This window comes from Anas acuta, chromosome 10, assembly GCF_963932015.1.
Source record: "Anas acuta chromosome 10, bAnaAcu1.1, whole genome shotgun sequence".
Taxonomy (NCBI): Eukaryota; Metazoa; Chordata; class Aves; order Anseriformes; family Anatidae; genus Anas; species Anas acuta.
In genome coordinates, this window is record NC_088988.1 from 13038210 (window position 1) to 13060972 (window position 22763).

The 22763-nt window shown below is 44.6% G+C and overlaps 1 protein-coding gene across 3 annotated transcripts in view; it reads right to left on the reverse strand.

The window, feature by feature from the left end:
* NUP93 (nucleoporin 93) overlaps window positions 1–22763 on the reverse strand; it is a 76849-nt gene that overhangs the window by 13382 nt on the left and 40704 nt on the right. For all 3 annotated transcript variants that reach the window (XM_068693058.1, XM_068693061.1, XM_068693059.1), the window contains 8 exons: window positions 17325–17387; window positions 14580–14708; window positions 7890–7964; window positions 5811–5900; window positions 4295–4434; window positions 1946–2078; window positions 845–1002; window positions 116–281 (listed from right to left, as the gene is read on the reverse strand). In XM_068693058.1, the coding sequence (XP_068549159.1) occupies window positions 116–281; window positions 845–1002; window positions 1946–2078; window positions 4295–4434; window positions 5811–5900; window positions 7890–7964; window positions 14580–14708; window positions 17325–17387 (954 nt within the window). The remainder of the gene's footprint in view (window positions 1–115; window positions 282–844; window positions 1003–1945; window positions 2079–4294; window positions 4435–5810; window positions 5901–7889; window positions 7965–14579; window positions 14709–17324; window positions 17388–22763) is intronic.

Here is a 22763-nt window from a genome sequence, read left to right on the forward strand (position 1 = left end):
CAAAAAATGGACCTGGAATTCAGGGAGGTTAGCAGAGCTGACATGTAGCATCGCACAGACTTGTTCTTAAAAAAGAAAAGCAAACAAAACAAACAACCTCAACATCCACCCTTACTTTCAGCCAAAGATAATCTTCCGTTTTATCAGCAACTTCACTCTGGTTATCTGTAATGTCACAACGGCCAATAATACAATAAACAGCCCTCTTGTACGGGTCAGTATTGTTCCTCAGAGCTCGTCTGTAATGGAGACGCAGCTTATTTTCTGTGGCAGCAGATAATCTAACGGAAAAAAATGAAGGAAAAATATAAAGGAATTAGGAAAAGATATAAAACCCATCGCTCCCTGTCTGAGGAGATCTGGACAGAAATCAATAAAAAAAAGCTGCTTATTCACAGCAAAAGCATACTGGAAGATGTTTCTTGCACTATTTACAATTGTAGGTAAAACTATCACTTGCTAATTTAATTGTCTAATTAAAATTATGAGGATCATCTTCAAATGCCTGTTGCAAGAAAAATCAGAGCACTTTTGGAGGGCATTAATATTGCTGTAGGTGAGATATCGTCTAACCCTCTGCAATTTCAACATTTCAGAGAACGTTAGTTTTGAAATACACGTTACATTTTTTCAAACAATTCTTTTCACTGTGAAGATTTATAGATTTCAAAGCCAAAAATTAAAATATGCACACTTCTTACATGTAATTTAGGAAGGTATAAAAACCACCAGAAAGCTATCACCACCAGAAGAGACTTGAGTCTTTTATGGAACTACTAAGACACTATTTCACTGCTCCACAGAAATTTCTACCCCTTGAAGATCTTGCTAAGTTTCCAGTTACCTTCTATCTTTACTGTGCATGTATTCTTGAAACCAGGTTTTAAACTCTCCCAGCTGGTGTTGTGCCCGTTTCACCACATGCATGGCCGCATTCAGGTCTCCACAGCGCATGCAGTAGTAGATCAGTGCCCAGACAGGATGGCCTTCCACCTCACCGTCCTGAAAATGAAAGATAATTTAAAAAAAAAGCAGCCCATTTGAATTATTATTTTCCTATTTCTGCCCTTATACCCATACACCAATTTTGGTAAAAATTCTGTTTGTGGTACAGGAGTCAGAGATCGTGAGGTTTAAGTTCAGTGAAAGCTGCGCACATTCTAGCAGTGAAGGATGGGATTCTCTTCTGCTTGCCCTGCTCTGGATGAGGATCTGGCAATCCTCTAACTAGCATTCAGATATCCTCTCCACCCAGGCAGTCAATCTGGATGAGGCTACTGAGGTATTCAAAACATTTGTAGTGAAACAGAAAGATACCAGACTAATTGTATACCAGCAGGTAAGCAAAGGACAGCTACTCTCAATTCCGTGGTTTCTAATGTTACATATCTATTATTCAACTTGTAATTTTTCAGCCTAACCTTATTTGCCTTGTTGATTTTGTAGGTGCGCAGCTCTGCACTTTCTACTCTGTGAAGATAAACAGGGTTTCATCGAGATTCCTAAATAAGAGGCTACAATTCAGATTAATGCCTTACGCATTTTGTCATCAACAACCCTTGTCACCGTCTTATAATTGGAAAAAAATAGAAAAAAGCCAAGCAGGGGAGAGTATGTTTCTGCTTTTCTGAAACATCACAACAGAGTTTAATACTTGCTCGTTTCTATTTAAAAAGGCCATTGTAAGAAACCACAGTTCCTGGAATCTAAAATTCTCAAATTACTGAGCATCACCGTACATCTGGGGTTAGCTCTGAACGCAGTCAAATTGATTTTATCTATCTTCCATTTTCCTAACAGAAAATGCTAGAAAAGGAGTTAGAGCCCACTGCCTTGAGAACTGTTTAAACAGTAGCAGACCATCAGAGGCTGCATGAGTTTCCTGGCTGTGCTGGAACAAGCAGAAGTGTTATTTTAGCCCAGGTGCTGAAGGTGGTGGACGTACCTGGAGACCAGGGACGGGCGCAGGCAGTTTGATGTTCAGGTAACTGCGGACCAGCTGGTAGGTCCCTGGAACTCCACCCAGCTGAGCCTGGTGCAGGTTTCCAAAGACAGTCATGAAGGTGTAATTTTTGTAACTGAAAAGCAAAACAAAGACATGCAAACAGACCGAAATTTACTTGCTAGAAAAAACATCCATTGCTTTTCAAATCCACCAGAATCAGCAATTTAAAGCAAATCACCGTGATGTTTCCAACATTATCATTACAGCAAAATGAGGCAAAAACTTTTGTTGATTTAGGAAGACGGTTGTATTCAGCAGTCTCAAGAGAAACCACATTTGGAGCCTGTGGTATACTGCTCCAGCTTCAACTCTCTATTATGAGGTTCTTCTCATTAGGTTCTCTCAGAAATAAGTTAAACTTAATCATGTAGCTGCCAAAAAAACTTTCCATGCTACTGCTTTTCCAGTCAGTACTGTCAAAAAATAACACTTAAAAACACTGCAGTTGTGTTTCAACTCTTCCCTGCCCTGTGGAGGAAGCAAACCTTGGGGCCATGGACCTATCTGAGGGAAATCATTGAGAAAGAGAATATAAAATACTGGTAAAGGCAACTTTGAGAGCGCTTTCTAGAAGGAATCAAAGCCTTTAATCAGTGTAGGTCAATTTAACAAATATTCAATATTTGTTAAATATTTGTTTAGAAGAAGGGGTCTCAAAAATTTGCATGCTGAAGGAGTATCTATACAAATTGCAGCAGTAATTTTGTTGAAGTTCTTCCCCCCCAGCACAAAACACACAAGTGCATGTACAGTACTTCCTACTTGGGCTCCTAGCTACAGACCACCGAACTATTAGACTAAAAAACCCTATGCCTAACATAAGCAAGCACGAACACACCTTTGTAACTAATATTATGGCTGAGTTAAGCCCAAGTTCCTCAGGGTTTAAGATCACACCTGCTCCAAAGGCACTGATGCAAGGCCAGCTGTTGGCTGTGCTACATCTCCTCCCCTTACACGCGAGGGACCACAGAAGCATGCAAACTCCCCAGAATCAAGGTTTGGTTTGCCAGTTAGCCAATTCCTGCTAGGAAGAAATAAAAAGCTACAATACAAGGCATGCAGGCTTAAAAAGAGATCAAGTCTGAAGAGCTCAGCTTCTGCCCCGGGAGGGTTTGGGGTGGGAACTCTATGTAACCGCATGCCTAATTGCAGCTAGCATTTAACGGGACTGTGACAACTTAGCGAGTTGGGTATCTGGCAAATTGGGTTTAAAGTCTAACTGGCTCATCACACAATGCTGCAACTGAAGAACTGGGAACAGAAGACTCTTCTGATGTGTCGAGTTTCTCTGTGCGCAGACAGGCATGCTGCCAGCACCCCTGGGTGACGAGCACTGATGAGGAGCTGCAACCAACCGTTAGGGGCAAAGGGGCTGCGCCAGGAGGAGAAAACGTCTCTTCCCAGTGTGCTCTGTCAGAGCGCAGCACTTTCAGAGCTCACGTGGTGGAACTGTACCTGTAACAAATGCCCACGCACTACACTGCATCCATTGTTTGCTTTCCACTGCTGAACTATCCTGCTAGCGTTACATTGGCAGCTCTTCGGGAAGAGACTGCAACATCCAGGTTTGTGGGCACACGTGCAGGGAGCAGCTAATACTGCCAACAGGGGGATTCAGCCTTGGCTTTCTCTCTGCAGCCTGTCTGCTCCATGGCCTGCAACTCTGCAAGCACTTTCCTGGTCAAGGAGCTGAGGTCCCTGCGATAGCTGCTGCTGCAGACAGTAAGCCTCTTTCCAGAGTCCGAAAATCATTGCTAGATGTCTCAACTACAGCCCCTTGAAATGTTACAAAAAACTTTCAGGGCAGAAATGGCATGAGCAAAACTTGAGTCATTGCACCAGATATGTTCCCCCAGTGCCGTCCTCATTTCTACCCAGCACCAGCTCCTGACAGGTAATCAGCAATCAGAAAGGGAGTATGGAAAATGAGAGATTTGTTGTAGAGGGGGAACAGATCTCTTCCCACAAGTGAAAATCTTCACATATCACTGTGACAGATACAAAATCTTTAAAGGCAACATTGAAGAAAGAATAAAAGATCTTTTTGTCTTCTCAACAAGCTCCCAGTGGATTCAAGGCCTTTTTAGTTAAAACAGTTTTTAACTAAAACAATTTTGTACCCAAGTGGCTGCTCTAAGCCCCTCAGAACAGAAAAGACAGGCAACAGACACTTCTTGCAAGCAGCACGAAGTAACTGACTCGTTAATATGCTTGTGTGTGTTAACAAGTCATTCTGGCTTATTAGGGAGATCTATCAGACCGTGTTATCCAGAGCATTCGCCTTACCTTTGCTCGAGGTAGTGCAGAGCCTGCCTCACGAAGTCCATGCGCACCTCCAAGTTGGTGCGGACTTTCAAGACGTCGCTAGCAGAAACCAGGCGAACGTCGGTCATTTGTTTCACCATGGCCCACAAGTCAGAGATGTCCTGTGAACAAAACATTCCACGCAACAGCAGTTAGCACAGAGGTGAACAACCCTGTTTTGAGCTATATGGTGCTTTGATGCTAAAGCAGAAGTACAGAGACATACTGCAGGTAATTTCAGCCAGTTTAGATTTACAACGGAGACACTGGATGCAATCCTGAAGGTGAGCCCCTTCTGTCCTGCAGAATACAAATCTCACAGGCTTCTCTGCCTAATGCTTGTGTAAGGAGATGGCTATAAATGTTTTACCTGCAGTTGTCAGCCTGTACCAATGATTTCCCAGACCAGGCTGGGTATTAGGTGCTCGGCTTCCTTCCCCATTTCCAGCTCATATATCCCACTCCAAAAATACCACATCAGCTTTTCACGTAAGTGATTGCTCTGGTTGTCATTGGAAAGCTGTGCAATCAGCTGTGATGTGACATGTCTAAAGGGCTTAGACAAAGACTCAGTTACAAAAAGAGGCTGAAAACCATCCAGGTCTGCTCATTCCCAAGGATGAGATCGCATCAGTACCTACAGGACTGGAGCATCCCCGCTGAAACAGCAAAACCCTGACAAGTAACAGCACTGTTAGCTTCAGCAAGGGCAGCTGTTTGATCGCGGTGCTTCAAAGCAGCAAGAATATTGAAACTCACCTTGCTGTCCCTAGCAAAGCGAACAGAGCTGTTCAGAGCAAAGAAGCACATCTGTAATTTAGAGCCGACCCAAGCATTTGCCTCTCAGCTTCTGAACAGCTTTTTGCTCTCTCCATTTGCAGTCTTTCCACGACATGACCCTTCTGCAGTATTTTCCCCCAGGCATTTCTAAAAGGTGGCCAGGTTTGTCCATTTGTTTTTTGTTTTTTTTGGGGTGGATCAAAGCAACACAATTAAAAGAAAAGGGGGAAAAAAAGAAAAGGAGATAGATCATCGATTTAAAGTCAACCTTGCAGGCTTTGGCTGGCTTTACACCTTGCTGTGGGACTCTACTTCAGTCCTATTGGAGACTGATTGAAGACCCTTCACCTACAGCTAAATATGTCCAAAGAATATTAGGAGATCACATTTTGGAAACAGAACTCTGTAGAACCCATTTAAAATGGAAAGTTTTTTTTTTTTTCCTCTGACAGCTCATCACTTATGACAGGACACTACAATGAAACCAGGCTCTTCTCTTCCCCATTTTGTTAAGAAATTTTCACCGTGACCACGTTCATCACAGGTGGGCCCTGCTGGACTAAAGAAGATTCCAGTGTTGGCTCTGTTTTCTGTGGAGCCATGCAATTTATTTATTTTTTTTGGCAATATCAGTATTTTTCCACCAATGTCAGCAGGCTGTTAATCACAGCTGAAAACAGCTTAAATACCTTTCCTCGTGTTAACTTATTGGCAGTACCTTATCATCCAACTCTACAACAGCAGCACAAAGGTCCACCAGGTTAGGCTGCAGATGTCCGTTCACTATCTTCTCGTTATAAATATAAATCTGAAACACATTAAAAGCAAGTTTTAACAACACATACCACTCTCCTTCCCCCTCCCCAGCCACGGCAGCAGAATCTGACCCAGATTTCAAGCACTGTCCCCAGCAGGTCCCTTCTGCCTCCCTCCCACGTTATCTGGTTGTCGTCTGCACGGAGGAGGAAGGGACAAAGGCACAAACCTCCGCAAGACCCCAAAGCCTGCCTGAAGGCCAGAAGCAATCCACCAGCTGTTCAGGGGTTCTGCACAGCAAAGCACTGCACGCCACGTTAGACTAATTGGAGCTAATTGTTGGAGGACAAAGATTCAAGAAGAGACGTGACAACTGAATGCCAGTGATATTCCCCTACACGGCAGCCTGATATAACGGAAACAGAATTTCACTGCTTTCTGCTGCAAGAATTCAGGGAACTGTGACACAAGGAGATGAGAACAGAAACCCAGTGCTTCAAAACCTGCTCCAAAACATCCCCCCCTTCACTGTTTTCATGTAAATCTTGGTCTCCATTTGCCTACTGGGATTGTTTATTCTATTCTCATCCCAAAGACCTTGCAGCTCCCTTTGAAAATAATCATTCCCAATGCCAGAAAGGCACTGCTGTCATACTTTGAGTCCTTTCTTCTTGCAAACACTGCTTCTTCAACGTTACCAGCATGCAAACAAGACGTGAAGCTCAGGATCACAAACAAAATTTAGCATCAGTGAAACCACGGACTTCATTGTGTTTCTGGGAAATAGTTTAAGTTATCCATGAAGAATAATTATTCCAGTGTAATTAAAACACATTTCATGGCTGATGACGAGCTGTAACAGCACGGACTCCCAGATCTCCCAACTACCTGCTGAAATGCACAGGGGCAGCTTTGAAACCCAGATTTTCCTGCACTCAAGCAGGGTGGAGTCAAAAACATTTCAGCCAGGGCAGCTTCTCCAGAGGGCAGGCAGTGGCTGCAAGAACCGTGCTGCAGGCAGAAGCCAGCACTAGCACTGCTAGAAAAGTTGAGTTTTCTACATCCACAAAACATCCGGGAGCACTGCTGATAGCCTGAAAGCACGGGTGCAATCACACCACTTGAAAGACCCTTAGATGCGGGATTACGCTCAAGATGGAACAAATTAATGCACTAATAATAACCACTAAATCAAATATACACTTGATCAGCACAACCATGCACCTTATTTTGTGATTCATTTCCTCAGTTACCATAACTGAATGCAGACACAGAAAAACAGATGTACAAGCTGCTATGGAGCTCAGCACAGGCTGAGCCAAGGCACACAATAACAGTAATTGTGTGCAAATTAGGCAGCGCTTTGTCTACGCGCTTCTCCATATTCCAGTTGGAAAAATCAAGTCCTTCTCTTTCATTTTGTTTCCAGCAGTGCTGGTAAACAGATCATCTCAAATAACAAAAGTAACAAATTGGTTATGTAAAGGTTTATCAATTCCCTCTGAAATTTTTCAGAGGGAGCCTAATGCCACCAGACATTAATTCATAGCTGCTGCACTAAAGCTCCTCATAATTGATCCTATTAAAATGGGATATAATTTGACAAATATCAGGATTAAGACTTCAGCATGCTTTCCCCTACATGCAGGCATCCGAAAAGTGATCTTCCTTCCACACGTGAGAATAAAGGGCACATAACTCTTCTTTTGCATAATATTACACTGTGACATGAACTCCTAAAACATTTTTTGAAAGGTTAAAACTTTTAATTTACTGTATGAACATAAACGACTTCTACAGTCACATATGTTGCTCCGGATCTCCTTTTGACACAAATCCTGTCGTAGACAGACGAGCGCATTTCCAAAAATGTCAGGCTAACTTTCTGTAATTTCCAATTGCATTTTAATCCCGGGCAGATGTCTTCGTGCTGTACCTTCCGTATCTCTTTACACATTAAGCTCACAGATTTTTATTTACCACCTCTATGTAGAGAACGACGCTCAGCCATGGGTTTTATGCTCCTTTCCAGCACACTCACCTGCCGAGCATATGCCATCTCCACGCTGTCCAGGGAGCTGCGACCTGGAGGGCCGGACTCACCAGCATAGCTGGGCTGTTTAACAAGAAGCATAAAGGTTATTCAACTTGGATTAATTTTTTCTTCCCCAATACAGCCAAACCCTGTAGCACGCTGTCACTGCAATCCCCTTTTATCTTCCCAACGAAGCTTCAACTTTCTCAAGAGACAGAAATCCTGCTTATTCAGTGCGCAAACCAACCATTAGCTCTCCCGAATTAGGACAGCAGCGTGCCTCATTAGCATCTTGTAATTTTAATTCTTTGCTTTGTTTCCTGAAAGGTTGCTTATTGGCATGCTCAGTATCTCTGAGAAGCACCCAGTCCAAACCTCCGTGGCAGCGAGGAGGCAGGCTGGGACAGACCAGCTCAATGGATGCAGTCCAGCAAATCTGACACTTCTTTTTGCCCCAGTGCCATGACGCTGACACAAAATGAGGCTGGAGCATGCAATTATCTGCTGAAAAATGCCCCGGTGCTGCTCAGCTGGAGGAGGAAGAAGGAAGCTGGCAATATACTGACCTGAAAAAAGCTTCCTACCCATGGAGTCTACACAAGTGTTGAAATATTTCCACTGTAGAGTTAGAGGTCAGCTGATAAAGAGTCACGGCACGGACGATTTGTAATTTTTTTTTGGTGAAATTTGAAATATAATACAACTGTAATGTTCTAGTGCCACAAAGCTATCCTTACAAAGGCTCCCCACAAACCGCAGGTATGTTTTCAGTACAGCCACCACTAAACACAGATGTTCTCCACTCTGGAGGAAAAAAACCTCACAGCTAAATATGCACCCCCCCAACGTCTCCAGCTTCGTATAGATGTAGCTCTTTATTTCAGCATCGCAAGTCTTGGGTTTGAAAAATAAAGTGCAATTATTTTAAAGACAGATCCCTTTGAGGTAAGCAGTCCTTTAATATCAGCTGCTTCTCGAGGAGCACTATAGCCACGATGGGCTGAAGATAAAAGCAAGACAAGCTCAGTACAGCAGCGTAATAGTTACTAAGCCGACTGACACAGTTGGGGCAGGAGAGAAAGAATGGACCTTAGAAAAACAACCAGGTTCTGAGGTCTGAAGCCAAAGCAGCAGCATTTACATTTCCGACTTCAAACCCCAAAGCTCATTTGCCTGTCCCAGCAGCAGTCGGCCTGGCAGCGGGTGTCACCTCTCCACTCACACCTTGCTCCGCTCGCTTCAGGTCTATGGATCAGGTACAGCTACAAGATCTAAGCTGTTTATTTGTACCACAAGAGAGAATGTGAACTACAGAAGGTAAATACTGAATGCAGCTCTAAGCATGCACCAGGAACAGGACTCATGCCATGTAACTCCAGTCCACGTCTCTTCCTTAAAACTGGAACCAGTAACTTTTTTTCAAAGAGCAGGCACATCTGCAGAGCTTTAAAATTCAGCTTTTCCCCAAAGTCGGTTCTAGCTAGCTGCACATCCTCGTCAGGAGCTGTTACACTGCTCCCCACCAATACTGTCAAACAGCTTCACTTCTTCTCACAGTGGTTACCCAGAACTGTAGTACTGTGCAGGTACAATCACCGTCAAGTATTGCTCAAGGACATGTTCCAGTCTTTCCTGGAAGAGTTCAGCTAAATTTGACCAACTTGCTGTACAAAAAAAAAAAGGAAAAAAAACAAAAAACAGCAGAAAGCCCAAATGTAATGGAAAACTCTTCCTTTCAACTTGAAACTTCAGCTTTGCTGACACCAGTTGTGCTCTGGCACGGCAGGACCAAGGTGCCCCAATGATTTGCTCAGATTTCAATGAACAGGTAGCTTCTCTCCTGATGAAATTGTAAAAAAATTATCATTTCAAACAAGAGGAGCTGCTGATAGGGTCTTCCAAAGAATCTCACATTTTCCTGGGCTGTATTCCAACTTTGAAACAAAATAATACAAACCCGTGAAATTCCACACAGTCTATGCAGTGAAGCATTTGGGAAGCACTGACTGTTTTAATTTGGTAACAGGTAACCAGGCTACCTTCTGTTGTGTAAGACTGCCCTTACCCTCAGGAGTTTATGCTCTTACAAAGGCTGTAATTGTCCTAGTCCACGAGCTCGGAGCAGGGAAATTTTTGCAATTTAAAACAAAGACAAATGAAGTCACGAGTGCAACAGCCACAGAGCTGTTCTGAGCTAGTTAGGCATTTATGTGAAGATAAGGGCATGGCCCCTATTCAGAAATTGTAAGAGATTTGTGATATTTATGCTTTGTGCACTGCATACAACAGTTGACTGCAAAATAAAAAGTACTCAGTTTTGTTTGTCCCTGGTATAGTGAGATCTAAATGAAGGTATCAAATACGAACCTGAAAAATCCTTTGAATTGCTGAAATTAATTTATCACTGCATTCATTGCTCAGTAATAATGCAATTTAAATTATGTTCAACCCGACAGTAAAATCAAGATTCATTTAGACCTTAGGCAGCACAAACAAAATACCTCACCAAAACCCACTTTCTTTTTGCAACTGAACTTACCCCAAAAATATTGCTCAGAGTCACTCCTAATGGATACTGATATTCAGAAGTATTTGCATTTTTCTTTCAGTGCCAAATCATCTGACACAAATTCCTTTAAACCCACCTAAAAACGACAAATTCTTTGTTCTAAAGAACAAAGAAGCCGTTAAAGCAGGTTTCCTGGGAAACAGACGTGATGGCAGAAATAGCGCTTTGCAGCCTTCCCCTCTGCTGTGCTAGATAAATTGCAGAGTTATTTAAAGTAACACTAAATTATGGACGCTGTCATTAATTACTGATGAGGTTTCATCTTCTAAAGCAAGAAGGGTACATTGTGACTCGGTGTCACTTTTCAACCAGCGCTCAAACACCAGAAATACAAGGACTGGGGCTTTATTTTGTGAATCCAGTTCCTTTTTCTCCTGCTGTTGTACCGCAGCACCAAAGAGCAGCATCTCTGTGGCTGCCTTTCCAGAAAGCAGCGTAGGACTGACAGGTTAAAACCCACAGGTAAGGATCTGAATTCAAAAGTGCACGTCTGAAACCAAAGAACGAATATTTAGTTTTTTTTGCTACTCTCCTTTCTCCAGTTTTAATTTTCCCCTATCCATTACACTTTGAGGATCACTTATTAACAATTTGCCACAGCTGAGACCTGACACATTGCAGGTAAATTCTTTAAATGCCCTCAACCAGCTTGGCTTTCCAGTGAGAAAAAAAAAATAATAAATCAGAAATACCAGAATTTGTCTTGCTTTTCTTATGCTTTTCTTTCCTACAGCAAGAGCCACGGGAGCTAGAGCATTTCCTATTTTTTTTCCATCTCATGTTCGCATTCTGGCTCCATCTTTGAATTATTAAATGTAAATAGTAATAAATAAATAAATAAATAAAGGACCTAGCTCATTGAAGTATCTCATGGTCGGGCTAAAAGGAAATTTCAAAAGGGAAACTACAGCAGTGAGTCAGCATGGGGAAGGCCGTTTCCAGTCCTTACCCTCAGCTGCAGACACGGATAGGTGTGCAGGCAAACCCTCCATAGCCAGCAGAGGCATCTGCCACTGCTCAGGAGGAAATTTGGGGCTGGGGGAGGATATCCTTTTGCAGCAAGTCAGAACTTCCCAACTTTTCAAGCGAGGAAAAGATGATGAAGGATGTGCTGAAAACAGCAGCTAGGTGCGTACGAGAAGAATTCTGTTTTAGGTCAGCTCCTGGAGCATAACTGGAGCAGCACATGCTAAAAAGGAAAAGTTGGTAATGCACCAAGGACTGCAGAAGTACAAACACACACATCTCTGCCTCTCTGCTCTGTGGTTGCTCACGCAGCTCGTGCTGTTTCGATCAATCACGTTTGCTTCTCCCTGCCCTGAATTGAGGTCTTTCCAAAAGATTCCTCAGAGCCGCGCTATTTATTTTGAACATTATCCATTTGCAAAAACTGCAATTAGACCGCGCCACCAGCGCAGTTTTATCTTTAAATTCATTTAGCTGAACGCTGCCGCTTTTCAAAGGAGTCCTTCATTTGTACTCAGCCAAGCATTCAGCCTCGCTTGTGCACCCAACTGCACGCCCAGAAAGCTGCATTATTCATCGCCCTCATATGCATATGCACATTCCTCAGCAGAAGGCTGGGCAGACATTTTGTCAGCTCTCCAAATGGTTTGGCCACTAGATGCAGCGCATAACTACGCAGGAGACCGAGCTGGAGAGACACCATCAAAACCCATCGTGGTGCAGCGGGGGAGAGGAGAGGATCCTGAGCTCCTTGGGATTTAGGGGATGTGAAATCATGACACGGAGGGCAGAGGAGAAAGCAAGAGTGACGGCGTCTCTCAGGCACTGCGGGAGCAGGCTGCTCGACAGCAGGAGGGGAAGAGCTTGGGGAGGGGGTGGAAGGAAAAAAAAAGGAATAAAAGGACAAAAGAAATGCCTCAGAACCTAGCAGAACAAGACTCAGAACAAACGCCTTGAGAATGTAACATAGGTGTTTGATATCCTGAAAACAAAAGCCAGGCTTTCTTCCCTCCTCCCAAGCAGCACCCTCCTTTTTTAGTTCGGTTTTTCCCTTACGGGGAAAAAGCCCAGGCTGGAGGACAAGGCAGAGGAGAAACCACTAATGGCAAGTCCTGCGCTAGCTTCTTTGAATCATGAGCTTTGCCTGTTAATTGGTCTTATTTTCATGAATAATGTGTTGGTATTTCACTCTGCCCAAATTAGCTTGCCCAAAGCTTGAGAATTGGCTCGCAGGCAGACCGGCCCCCTGCTGTGTTTGGATCTGTGCCTTTTCAGTTGATTCTCCATCTCCAGAGGATATCAATTAAACCTCTACTATATTCCACAGGCTGTGTCTGTTTGTGTCACACACACAAAAAACTTATTTGACTGGAACAAGGCTTTAGAAGAACAACCTGCTGTGGGGAGGTTAGATAACAGGCTTTTAACACAGTAGATGCACTTCAAACCTCTCAGACCTTTGACTTCTCGAGGCTAAGACTGGAATATATCAAGGATTTTAAATGCTCTTGAAATGACATACCGATACCACGAGTGCTTTGAAAGGGAGAGTGGAGTATTACCGGGCGATGGTGTACACTGAGTCTTTAAACTCATTCATGGAAACTATTAAAGGATTTTTCCCCCCTCCCACCAATTTGATGCTTGGCATCTCAAGTGCCACGGGCTGGGGTTAGTGTCCATTTTGATACTGAAACAGCAGAAAAGGGGGTTTGGGCTTTTCAGAGGAGGTTATTATATTGCTTCTCCCAGCAGCCAGTATCCACGCTTTGGAAGGCAAACCCCACACCAGTAACTCACACAAATCAAAGATGGTAGAAGCTATTAGAACAGCTGCCAAGTCTGCAGACTCGCCTCCTGAAGTAATGGGAGAGCTGTTCCTAGCTTGAAATGAATTCAGCCTGCATTATTTAACATCTCTAATAGTGGCACACTGGACAGCCTTCTGAAAAGTCACAGTGAAGTATCAGTAAAATACGTTCTAGGGAAAATAGCTTCTATAAAGGGATGTATGCTAACTGGGATTAACCTATATTTAAAAGAACAGTAATCAGAAAGGGACATTTCATTAACAGCTTTAATTATTTCCAAATCCCTATACAGGTCATACCCCATTAACACCAAGAGCTTTTTTTTTCCCCTTTTAATGCAGTTTGCAGTTCTATAAGTCACCCCAATGAAAAAAAAATATATATATAAAAAGGGGAATTGCATGGGGAAGATTGCTATAAAAAAAACTGGGCCTGTCTTCTGGCCTGAAAGCACAGCAATGCTCTTCCCCTACTGCCTCTCCTCTCAAGGTTAGTTTTTGATGGAGCAGTATGCTGGGGCTGCGATGCAACTTCATGCTCCAGGGATCCCAGCTGATGTCTGACGCCTCTGGCTCACAGGGATGGAGCTCCCACAACCCTGCACGTAGCCGTGCCGTGCTCTGCTCATGGCACTGCAGCATTTTAAGAAAAAATGAAGTTTTAAATTGTAACATGATACATGTAATGTTCTGAGTTACTAGTCAATACCTTTTCATGTCAAACAGGGGCTGTCTTGCCCAAAGGATCTGGTCACCACTGGATTAACCTTGAATTGCTGAGTGCAAGAGGCCTTAGAGGCACAACAGTGAGAGAGCAAGGAAAAAGGAAAGTATACTCTCTCTTTGGTTTTTATTTTGAATATTCATCTGGTGTTGCCAAGAAACCCAAGAGACTTCCACACCCTCCTACGAAAAGCCATAAATCCTGCCTAGTAAACAGTGATAAGGGGAAGAGACATTGCAAGACCTGTTTGGGAGAACAGCTATACCTGAGAAGCTGTCTGGTCTCATTAGTTCTGCAAAGCTTCCCTGAAGGAGAAGTTCACCCCGACGTGTTTTCTGTCTGCTGGGTGTATCGATCTCCTATGCACTAGAGGGACTGAGCTTCCAACTGGCACAAAAAACAGCTTCAGCAACAGGAGCTCCGCTGCCTGCGCCTATCAGTCAATAAAAACGAAGGTTTGATACTTTGCTAGGCAACGCATTCTACTAGTTGCAACCATTTTTAAGTTAAATAGAGCTTTAACACCACTTATTTTCAACGGTTGTAGCTATGAAATAATCCAGAGGTGGCTTCAGCAGCATCAGTGCCAGCTGCGTGTGACCACGCAGTGTTCAGGAAGGCAGTTACCTCGTTTTCCTGGGTGAAATCGAGAGCATCTTCCCCGGATGCCAGCAAGGTGTGAAGAATCCTTTGTTTCACCTGTTCCCACTCCACCAGCATCGATTCTCGGTGATACTCCTCAGCCATAGCAAAAGTCTGTTGAGGAAGAAGAGCGAAGCAATAGACAGAAACACCAAACAGCATGCAACCACTAACCCGCTCTGCTATGAACAGATCAGCTTAAAATAGCACCTAGCTAAATCAACCCGGGCAGCCCTCAAGAGCTAATGATTTGCTGGATATTATCAGGCCCCCTGTTAGGAATGAAGGGATTCAGAAAATAGGTGTGCATGAATGAACGTAGCTCTTGTGTACCCAGCTACCAAATCATCAGATCTTTGTCTTTTCTGTGGTGCTGACACACAGAAAGCCCAGCAGGCTGGAAACGGGCAGGCTGAGATGCTACCCACAATTGCTCATGACTTCAGGATTTTCTTCAGCTCTTCCATTTCCCTCAGCAGCAACAGCTGCAACTCCTGTGTAAGACGCCTGGATCTGAACTACCCACTTCACCCCACTGGAGCACAGACCTAACGTGTACCAGCAGCAGTCCTGGTTTACAGCACTGCAGAAAGAGCAGAGGGGGCAGCAGCACGTGCCAAGCTCTGACCCTGTTACAGGGCTAAGACAACGAGCGTGGAAGTTGAGGGCTCCTTGCCCTCTGCCCACCTCCCTCAGCCCAAACCTTTTGTTAATTTAGCAGTTGGCCACCCAGCTGCGTGCACATGATATCCAGATCTCCATTGATGTGCGTGGTTTGCCGAGCCCTGTTTCTCTACTGGCAAACAGCTCTTTGCCTCCCAGGAGGTGATAAAGGTTTGATGCACTGCATTGTTAATAGAGATGTCTGTTTATAGCCCATATTTCATTTTCAGGTCTTTATCAGTATGTTTTTCCTTTTAAATAGGAAATATGATGTAAGAACAATCAAAATTATTAAGGAAGATCAATGGGTGCCAAAGAACCAGAAAGCCTCTCTCATCTGGAAAACAAGTACAGTAAATCACACAGAATCACATCCTGAAAAGAAACACCCTTTAAAATGGCTGATGTGCTACAGCAGCTCCGGATCTGATGGAGAAATGCATGGAGGGGAAGAGCTCTGCTCAACACTCCTTATTTTGGCAACGAGCACTAGGATATCGAAGATGCTTCTCTGCTGTTCCTTTTATTGCTGGAGTGATGCTAGCCAGCAGCCTTGAGTACACTGGGACAGAAAATGCTCTTATTTCCACTGATTCTGGAGAAGAAGCCACACACTGCTACTTTATCTTTCCCAACCCTCTCGCTCGCTCTCTCTTTCAAGTCACTTTGAGCTGCAGTGTACATAACTACGTGTTTTGGCTGCCTGAATAAGATTTAATCTCTTATGGGCTGCTTTTAGGGTATTGTCAATTAAACATTCCCTAGTATAAGCAAATGGGTAAAAGGCAGTGACATTTGACAAACATTTAATTATGGTGCACACGTGCAACTAGAGCATATGATTTTTGTTTCTTGCCTTATAATATAAAATCATTTTATATTTTCATGATGGAATGTAGGTCTTCTTACTTTCACTATAATCACTTCAATGGGGGTTTAAATATGCTTCAATAATTACAGCTTAATTATATGTAATTAAAATAATTTAATAATGCTTAAGTACCATTCCTTATCATTTGAAATAAACACAGGCTCAGTTCTAAACCTGGTGCCCCGAGCAGACATGTAGGGAAACGATCCTAACATAAGCACTGGAAGCACGCAGTGACATTTCGAAGCAGCAGCTTCACGACAAACAGGAAGCGTTTTTCCACACTGCATAATTCAGCTGTGGAAATCATTGCCCCCAAATATGACATACCAAAAGCCTTAATAGACTCAGGACCACAAGATGATGAATTTCACATCAGCTCAGAAAATCATACAACAACTATTTGTCTGAGGTGCAGAGATGAATGGGGCAAGGCTCGATCTTTTTCCCTCACAGACTGCCTAGGCATTGGTCCCCTCTGAGGACAGAAAACTGGGCTCAAACCCTAACCCTTTCTCTGAGCCTAAGTGACAACTCTTACTTTCTTACTGGAGCAATTTTTTTGCACTGCTTCAAAAACTGTTTTTAATATACGTGAGTTTTGCTGTGGATGGTGTAAGCAGCATCGTGTTCTGGCTGTCCTACAGACAAGAATTACACCTTGCAGTACTGCTGCTGCGTGGGTCTGAACGTAGTCATGAGGAGAGCACCACGCTTCAACTCCTGTAACCTGGGGAAACAGCCGCCACAAATCCACAGAGCATCACCACTGTACAGCAGGTCAAGGCACAAGGTACTTCTCAGAGCAAAAAAAAATGACATTATCCTAGCGCTATCACCTCTAGAAAAGACGGCACTCGTAGAGAGAGGGTTAGAGGCTGCTGTGCCTTACAAGCAGCTGCTTTGTTCAAACTCGGCTTTAACACCGTGAGCTTCCAGACCCTACCTAATACTGCAGCTGAAATGCAACAAAATTATTTCTGGAATTCCTAAGCAGCTATTTTGACATCTGACTATTCTATATTCTGTAGATAGCCCTCTTAAATTCCACAAGGTTTATTAAATGTCTAATTTATAAATAATTCCTCAAGATCCAACCACCTCCCTCCCCTTTTGTGTGTTTTTTTTTTTTTTTTTTTTTTTTTTTTTGTGTGTGGTTTGATTTGTTTATAAAAAGGTATTTGCTTCCAACTTACCCTTTTCCTGGACTCTTCAATGGCTGACAGCAAGGCATTATCTTTTTCATTCTTCAGGAATCCCTGCAGAAAAGGAGAAACAGAGCCTCAGTCTAAAAGCCACCTCGCGCTACCATCAGATACGTATTGTACTACTCAGCTCTTTCAACTCCACGAAGTGCTGGCAGCTCTCCCCAGTCCATTCCAGAGAAGTTTAAAGGTCACTTCACTTCACCAGAGGTACAGCAAGATGCCCGTACAGAGCAGTGTGAAAATGAAAACGCATTAATCCCCTGTTTTAATATGCATTAAATCCTGGTGAAATATCCTGCTTCTATTCTTTTTTATCTCTGTGTCCCAGCAACTGCTTCCTCTTGCTCTCTATTTGAGGGAGCTAGGATGAAAGCTGGTAGGAGCGATAAGCACAGATAAGATTGTTGGACTTGAGTATGTTAAAAAAAAAAAAGAAAAAAAGGTTTTGACTTGGCAGCTTCAGGCAGGAGTGGAGCTCTTGTGGGCCCGATAGGAACTGTGAAAAAGCTTCAAAAATAATCAGTTGAAAAAGGATGAAAGTAACTAAACAGTTGGAAAGCACAGAGGAGAAGTTTACTGCATAGTCCTTCCTTACACACAGCTGGAGCCGTTAAAAAATTTAGAGTTATATTTTTAGCATCTCAATAAATCTCAAAACAGGTCTGGTGTATGTGAACCAATTCAAATGAGCTGCAGTTCCTTATCCTAAACGTTACTTTTGTGACCAATACTAGCAAAGACATGATATCCTGCATTTAATGAATACCTGTGGAGTAAGCTGCTGCAACGTACACAGGGAACAAATGGGAAACATTTATTACAACCCAACATGAACACCTTTATTTTACATATTTATTGTTAAAACACCGATTAAACAAACCCAGTTGATTTGACCCCCCAGACTTCAATTTAGTCATTCTCCAAAACATCAACAAAAAAACCCTTTTGTTTCCCTCTGAAGTAATCATCAATAACATTATCAGCTCCAAGTGCTAATACCTCGAGTCTGCATGCTCGTTGCACAGACCTAAAATTAAAGAGGCCACTGACAGCTCAAGGGAGTGGGAACTCAATGTGCTGTGCTTTATGCTTTTACAACGAGGATATACAACCGTAGCAGTGCGGGACTGAATTCGTCAGGATTTAGGAGGCTTTCATGCTCTTCATTTGCTACATCTTGCTGCAAATCAATGCTTCCTGCCCCAACGATCTGCCAATATCGCTATTGATCCTTACACCCTAGCTCAAGCTGCAGCTCTCCAGGGGAGCACGGGTCCTGCAGCAGGACACTGCCATGAGGGTTTGGACCCTTGGGAAAATACAGTTATGGTAGGTATGAGAAACAGCCCTGCAGCTGTATTGCACACAACACCACATATCAGATTGCTGCTTCGGTCTGAGAGGCGAGGAAGGTTTGTGGTTTCTCAGAAATGAGGCAAATTGGCAGACAACGTAGGTGTGCTGTCTGCCTTCCTGTTACCCAGCACCCGTGGGTGAAACCAAGGGCATGGCAACCTTCCCTTCTCAAACTCACAGAACAAGCAGTACGTGGTTATAGGACATCCTCCGACCCCCTTCAGCTGAAATAGGAACGTGACCCCTTTCTGTGCGGCAGGTAGACAGAACTGCAGCCCCCTGGGACAGACAAGCGACGCAGCTCCCCCAGAGAAAGCCCCTGAATTATATATGGGAAAAGGGGCTACTGGCACACAGCATAGTCTTCATTTCTTCATCCACGTCCCACTTTATTTTTAGACAATGCCCGCAGAGAAAGAGCAGTTACAATCTGGAGAAGGGAAGCTAAATGCAGCTCCTTGCACGTGTCTGGGGACCGAACACTCCCGCAGCTGCCGCAGGCACCTAACGGGGCCAAGACCCAGTCTGGGCTTCTTGCGGGAGAGGTGGGGAGGGATGGCGATGTGCCTTCTTAAGGTTTGTCCTTGGCTGCAAGGTTGGAAGGTCTGCAAAAGCGCAGCAAGTCTTCCTTTCCTCCTCCTCTCCTTTCCTCCCATTCCCAAAGTGGGTTGAAGAAGAATTCCCTGGAGTTACGCTTAACGAGCACACCTCGAAAGCACACACCAGCTTACGAACAAAAGACATACCTGCACGTCTGACAGCAGGGAACTGATGCAGCAGAGCCCAGCACCGCTTGCCGTATCCTTTAACAACGCTGCTAATTTTACATGCAAAAGCCCCCCACCGCCTCAGGGACGCAGACCTGCAGCTACGTGGATGCGATGGAAGGTGCTAGCATGTTGTGCCGGGCACTGCAGCTTGCAGACGTGCTGGGTACCCTCCTCCCTGCTCCCTCTGCAAGTGCTGGGCTCCTGAAAGCCCTGAGATAGACCTCACAGAGAAAGAAAGGAAGAGGTCAACAATTATTTTGCAATACACAGGGTGAAATGCTATTTGCTGCGTGAAAGGTGACCAAAGGGAAGAGAAGACAGCTTGGGTACCTGCCTAGAAACATACCCAGCAGTGATGGTAAACCACAGTGTGATATAAGTGTGCTAGAACTTCCCTTAGAGACCGTAAATCCAGCCTGAGTATCGCTCGTAATGAAACCTCCCCACTCCTGGAGTTCACTAGGACCATTTAAGGGATTAGATGACACTGAACGCCAATCAGGGGCTGGTAATTGTCTTTTTCCATCTCAAAACCAACTCTTTTAGCAAATGAAAATCTTCACACGTCTCATATATCTATATTGGCTCACTAACAGAAGGCCCATCTTAAAAATGTTGGTTTGATGCTTTGTGCTGAATGTGACTGTAGCACAATTGCTCCCGCAGTTAATTACAGCCTAATTATTACAGCTCAGGAGAGGGAGCTTCAGCAACCGACGCTGGGGTTCCTGCTACCATTAACGAGCCTGCTGCTGCCTAGGCCAAAGAGCAGTTCCTGCAGTTGTCACTCTGGGCTCTGGTAGCCAAAATTCATACCTTAAAATAAAGATTGTAGGGCTGCTCTCCCAGCATTTATTCCCCGGCTTATTGCATTGCCACCTAGTGGTGCAGCATGCTTTGGTCACTGCCCATTTAGCTTCCACTTACCTATATAATAAACCCACACCAGTGTCCACCTGCTACAAGCTAAAGCAGAGCTCTCTGGAACAAGGGTGGGCAGAAAGATGGAAGATTTAGGCTTCATGCTGGAGAATTTGGGCCCCACGAAAATCCCAGGCCGTGTAACAGCGTTAAGGATTTGCATTATCTATGGGGCTGAGCCTTGAACAGCGCCGGGTTGTGCTCACCGAGCTGTGCCTGCCCTAAAAGCTTCCTGCAGTCCCAGAGGGAAGGTTTGACTTTGCCACCACCGCCTGCAGACTGTAACGAGGATACGGAGGCACAGCAGTCAGCGGGCATGGCGGGTCCAGGGGAGGACATAACCCATATCGCAGGAGCTGCCCTCTCGGGGGAGATGCCACCGATTGTACAAGGAGCAGCGACACGTTGCTTCGGATTTGGTATCCGAAGAGAGAAGCAGAAGGAGAACAGATATTGTTAGGAGACAAAGGGCTATTTCACAGCGGCAGATGGCAGGGATAGGAATAGCTAACGGGAGCATCGCTAAAACCTCAGAGGTGATATCCTCACCTTGGGGCTCCCCACACAAGTTCTGCCATGGCAGGGATCCCAAAACAGCCTGGATTTTGCTTGAAAATGAAACCGTGTCTTATTTCCCCAAGGCAGGTTTCGGAAAAAAAAGCTCACATAGCCCTACAGTCACATCATGCTGTCCTGCTTCAGTGTGTGACTAGCGGCATTTGATTTTCCTGTGCTCCCGTGGGACACCCACGCTCTCCTCCCGCCCCTCGCTTGGAAGGGAAGCAGCTTGTCTCTCTTCCATCACAGGTTCTCCGCAACACTCGCTGCTGTTTCCCAAGTGCGATTTGTACAGTATCTGACAGGAAGATATTTGCCAAATGGGGACACGGGCCTGGAAATACACCCACTCTCCCACCTTCGGGTTCCCATTTTCCAGCGAGTCCCATTGCTTGATCTTGCATTTCTGCCGACCCTCAGCATCCTTCCCCAGCACGTTACAGCTCCTTTTGGTTCTCTTACCCCTTGAATTCCCGTTTTATCTCCTGAATTTCTCCCTGCCAGCTACAATCCAGCCCTGCTTGGTACCAAATCCGAGTCCTCTGCTCCTACAACACTTGGCCCGACCTCCCCAGCCATCCGTGATGCCTCACTCCCTGCACCTTGCTCCCCACAGCCCTTAATCCCATCTACTCCACCCCACTTCCAGCTCTGGCTTGTAGCCCTTCAGAAGAGATGCCTGCCTGCTGCTGAGCTCTGCCAGGTACGTGCAGGAACCTGCGATGGAGAGGCTACGAGCACGGCGTGCAGAGATCTGTGTGGAGGCTCACCTTGGCTCCTGGCCACCCCAGTGCAACCACAGGGAAAATGGGGCAACGGGGTGGGCCTCTAAAAGGGTATTAGCAGGTGCTTTTCACAACAAAAAGAGCCACAGCCGAAGTGCGTATGACACATGCATTTTCAGAGTTTCATCTCTGAGGTTACTCACCTTAAGCTTGGTTTGAAACTTGAGGGGTAAGGAAGGTTTGGGTGAGAACGGAGGCAAAGCACGACCATTTCACTTGGTCCGCCAGGCCTTCACCACCATGACGGGAGAGGACATTGCCAGAAGATGGTGTTCTCCACCACACACACACACAATTTTCAAGAATCTTATCCAGGAGGATGTGCTCAGAGGTGCCCCAGCAGCGCAGGGCAGGCCCCAGGCAGGCCGTGCCATGTCCCCGCTCTCTGCTGCCATCCCTCATGGCGGGCAGGCGCTGCTGGTGTGACAGGAACCGGCCTTACTCTGGCCTGAATTCCAGCAAGAAAGAGTTTGAGTAACTAAGTCATTATCAGTACGAAAGGGCACGCATGCACTGACGGTCTCTTTTTGACAGGAGATTGAAAGTCTCTTCCATTTACTGCAGTAAATGAGGTTAGTAAACTCTCTCCTGGCTGATAGAAGTCTCTTAATTACTTCCATCAGCCAGGCCATACTTTTAATACTTGATCTTGGTATTCAAGCTGTCAAGAGTAGGCAAATGTTGCCAAATAGTATACTGAGGCCTTGGATGTTGACAGCGATGCTTATTTTTCACTGGCAGGGGAAGAAAGGAGAAAATGAAACGAACAATCTGGGCCATTTCAAGTCAATTGCTCTTTGATTAAAATATTTTCAAGTGCTGGATTTCCGGTAGATCCAGTGAATCCTTCAAAAGGCCAGCAGGGATGACGACTACACCATTAACAAAAATCACTCTTCAGTAGTGGGAACAGTAGCTCCAGACGAAGCACCTGATATAGTTATCCCTACCAGCAAATTTTTTTTAATTGTTATTTTGAAAAGATTTGCTTAACACAATCCTACACATCTGAGCACACTCGCAGAGGTGGTGCGTGC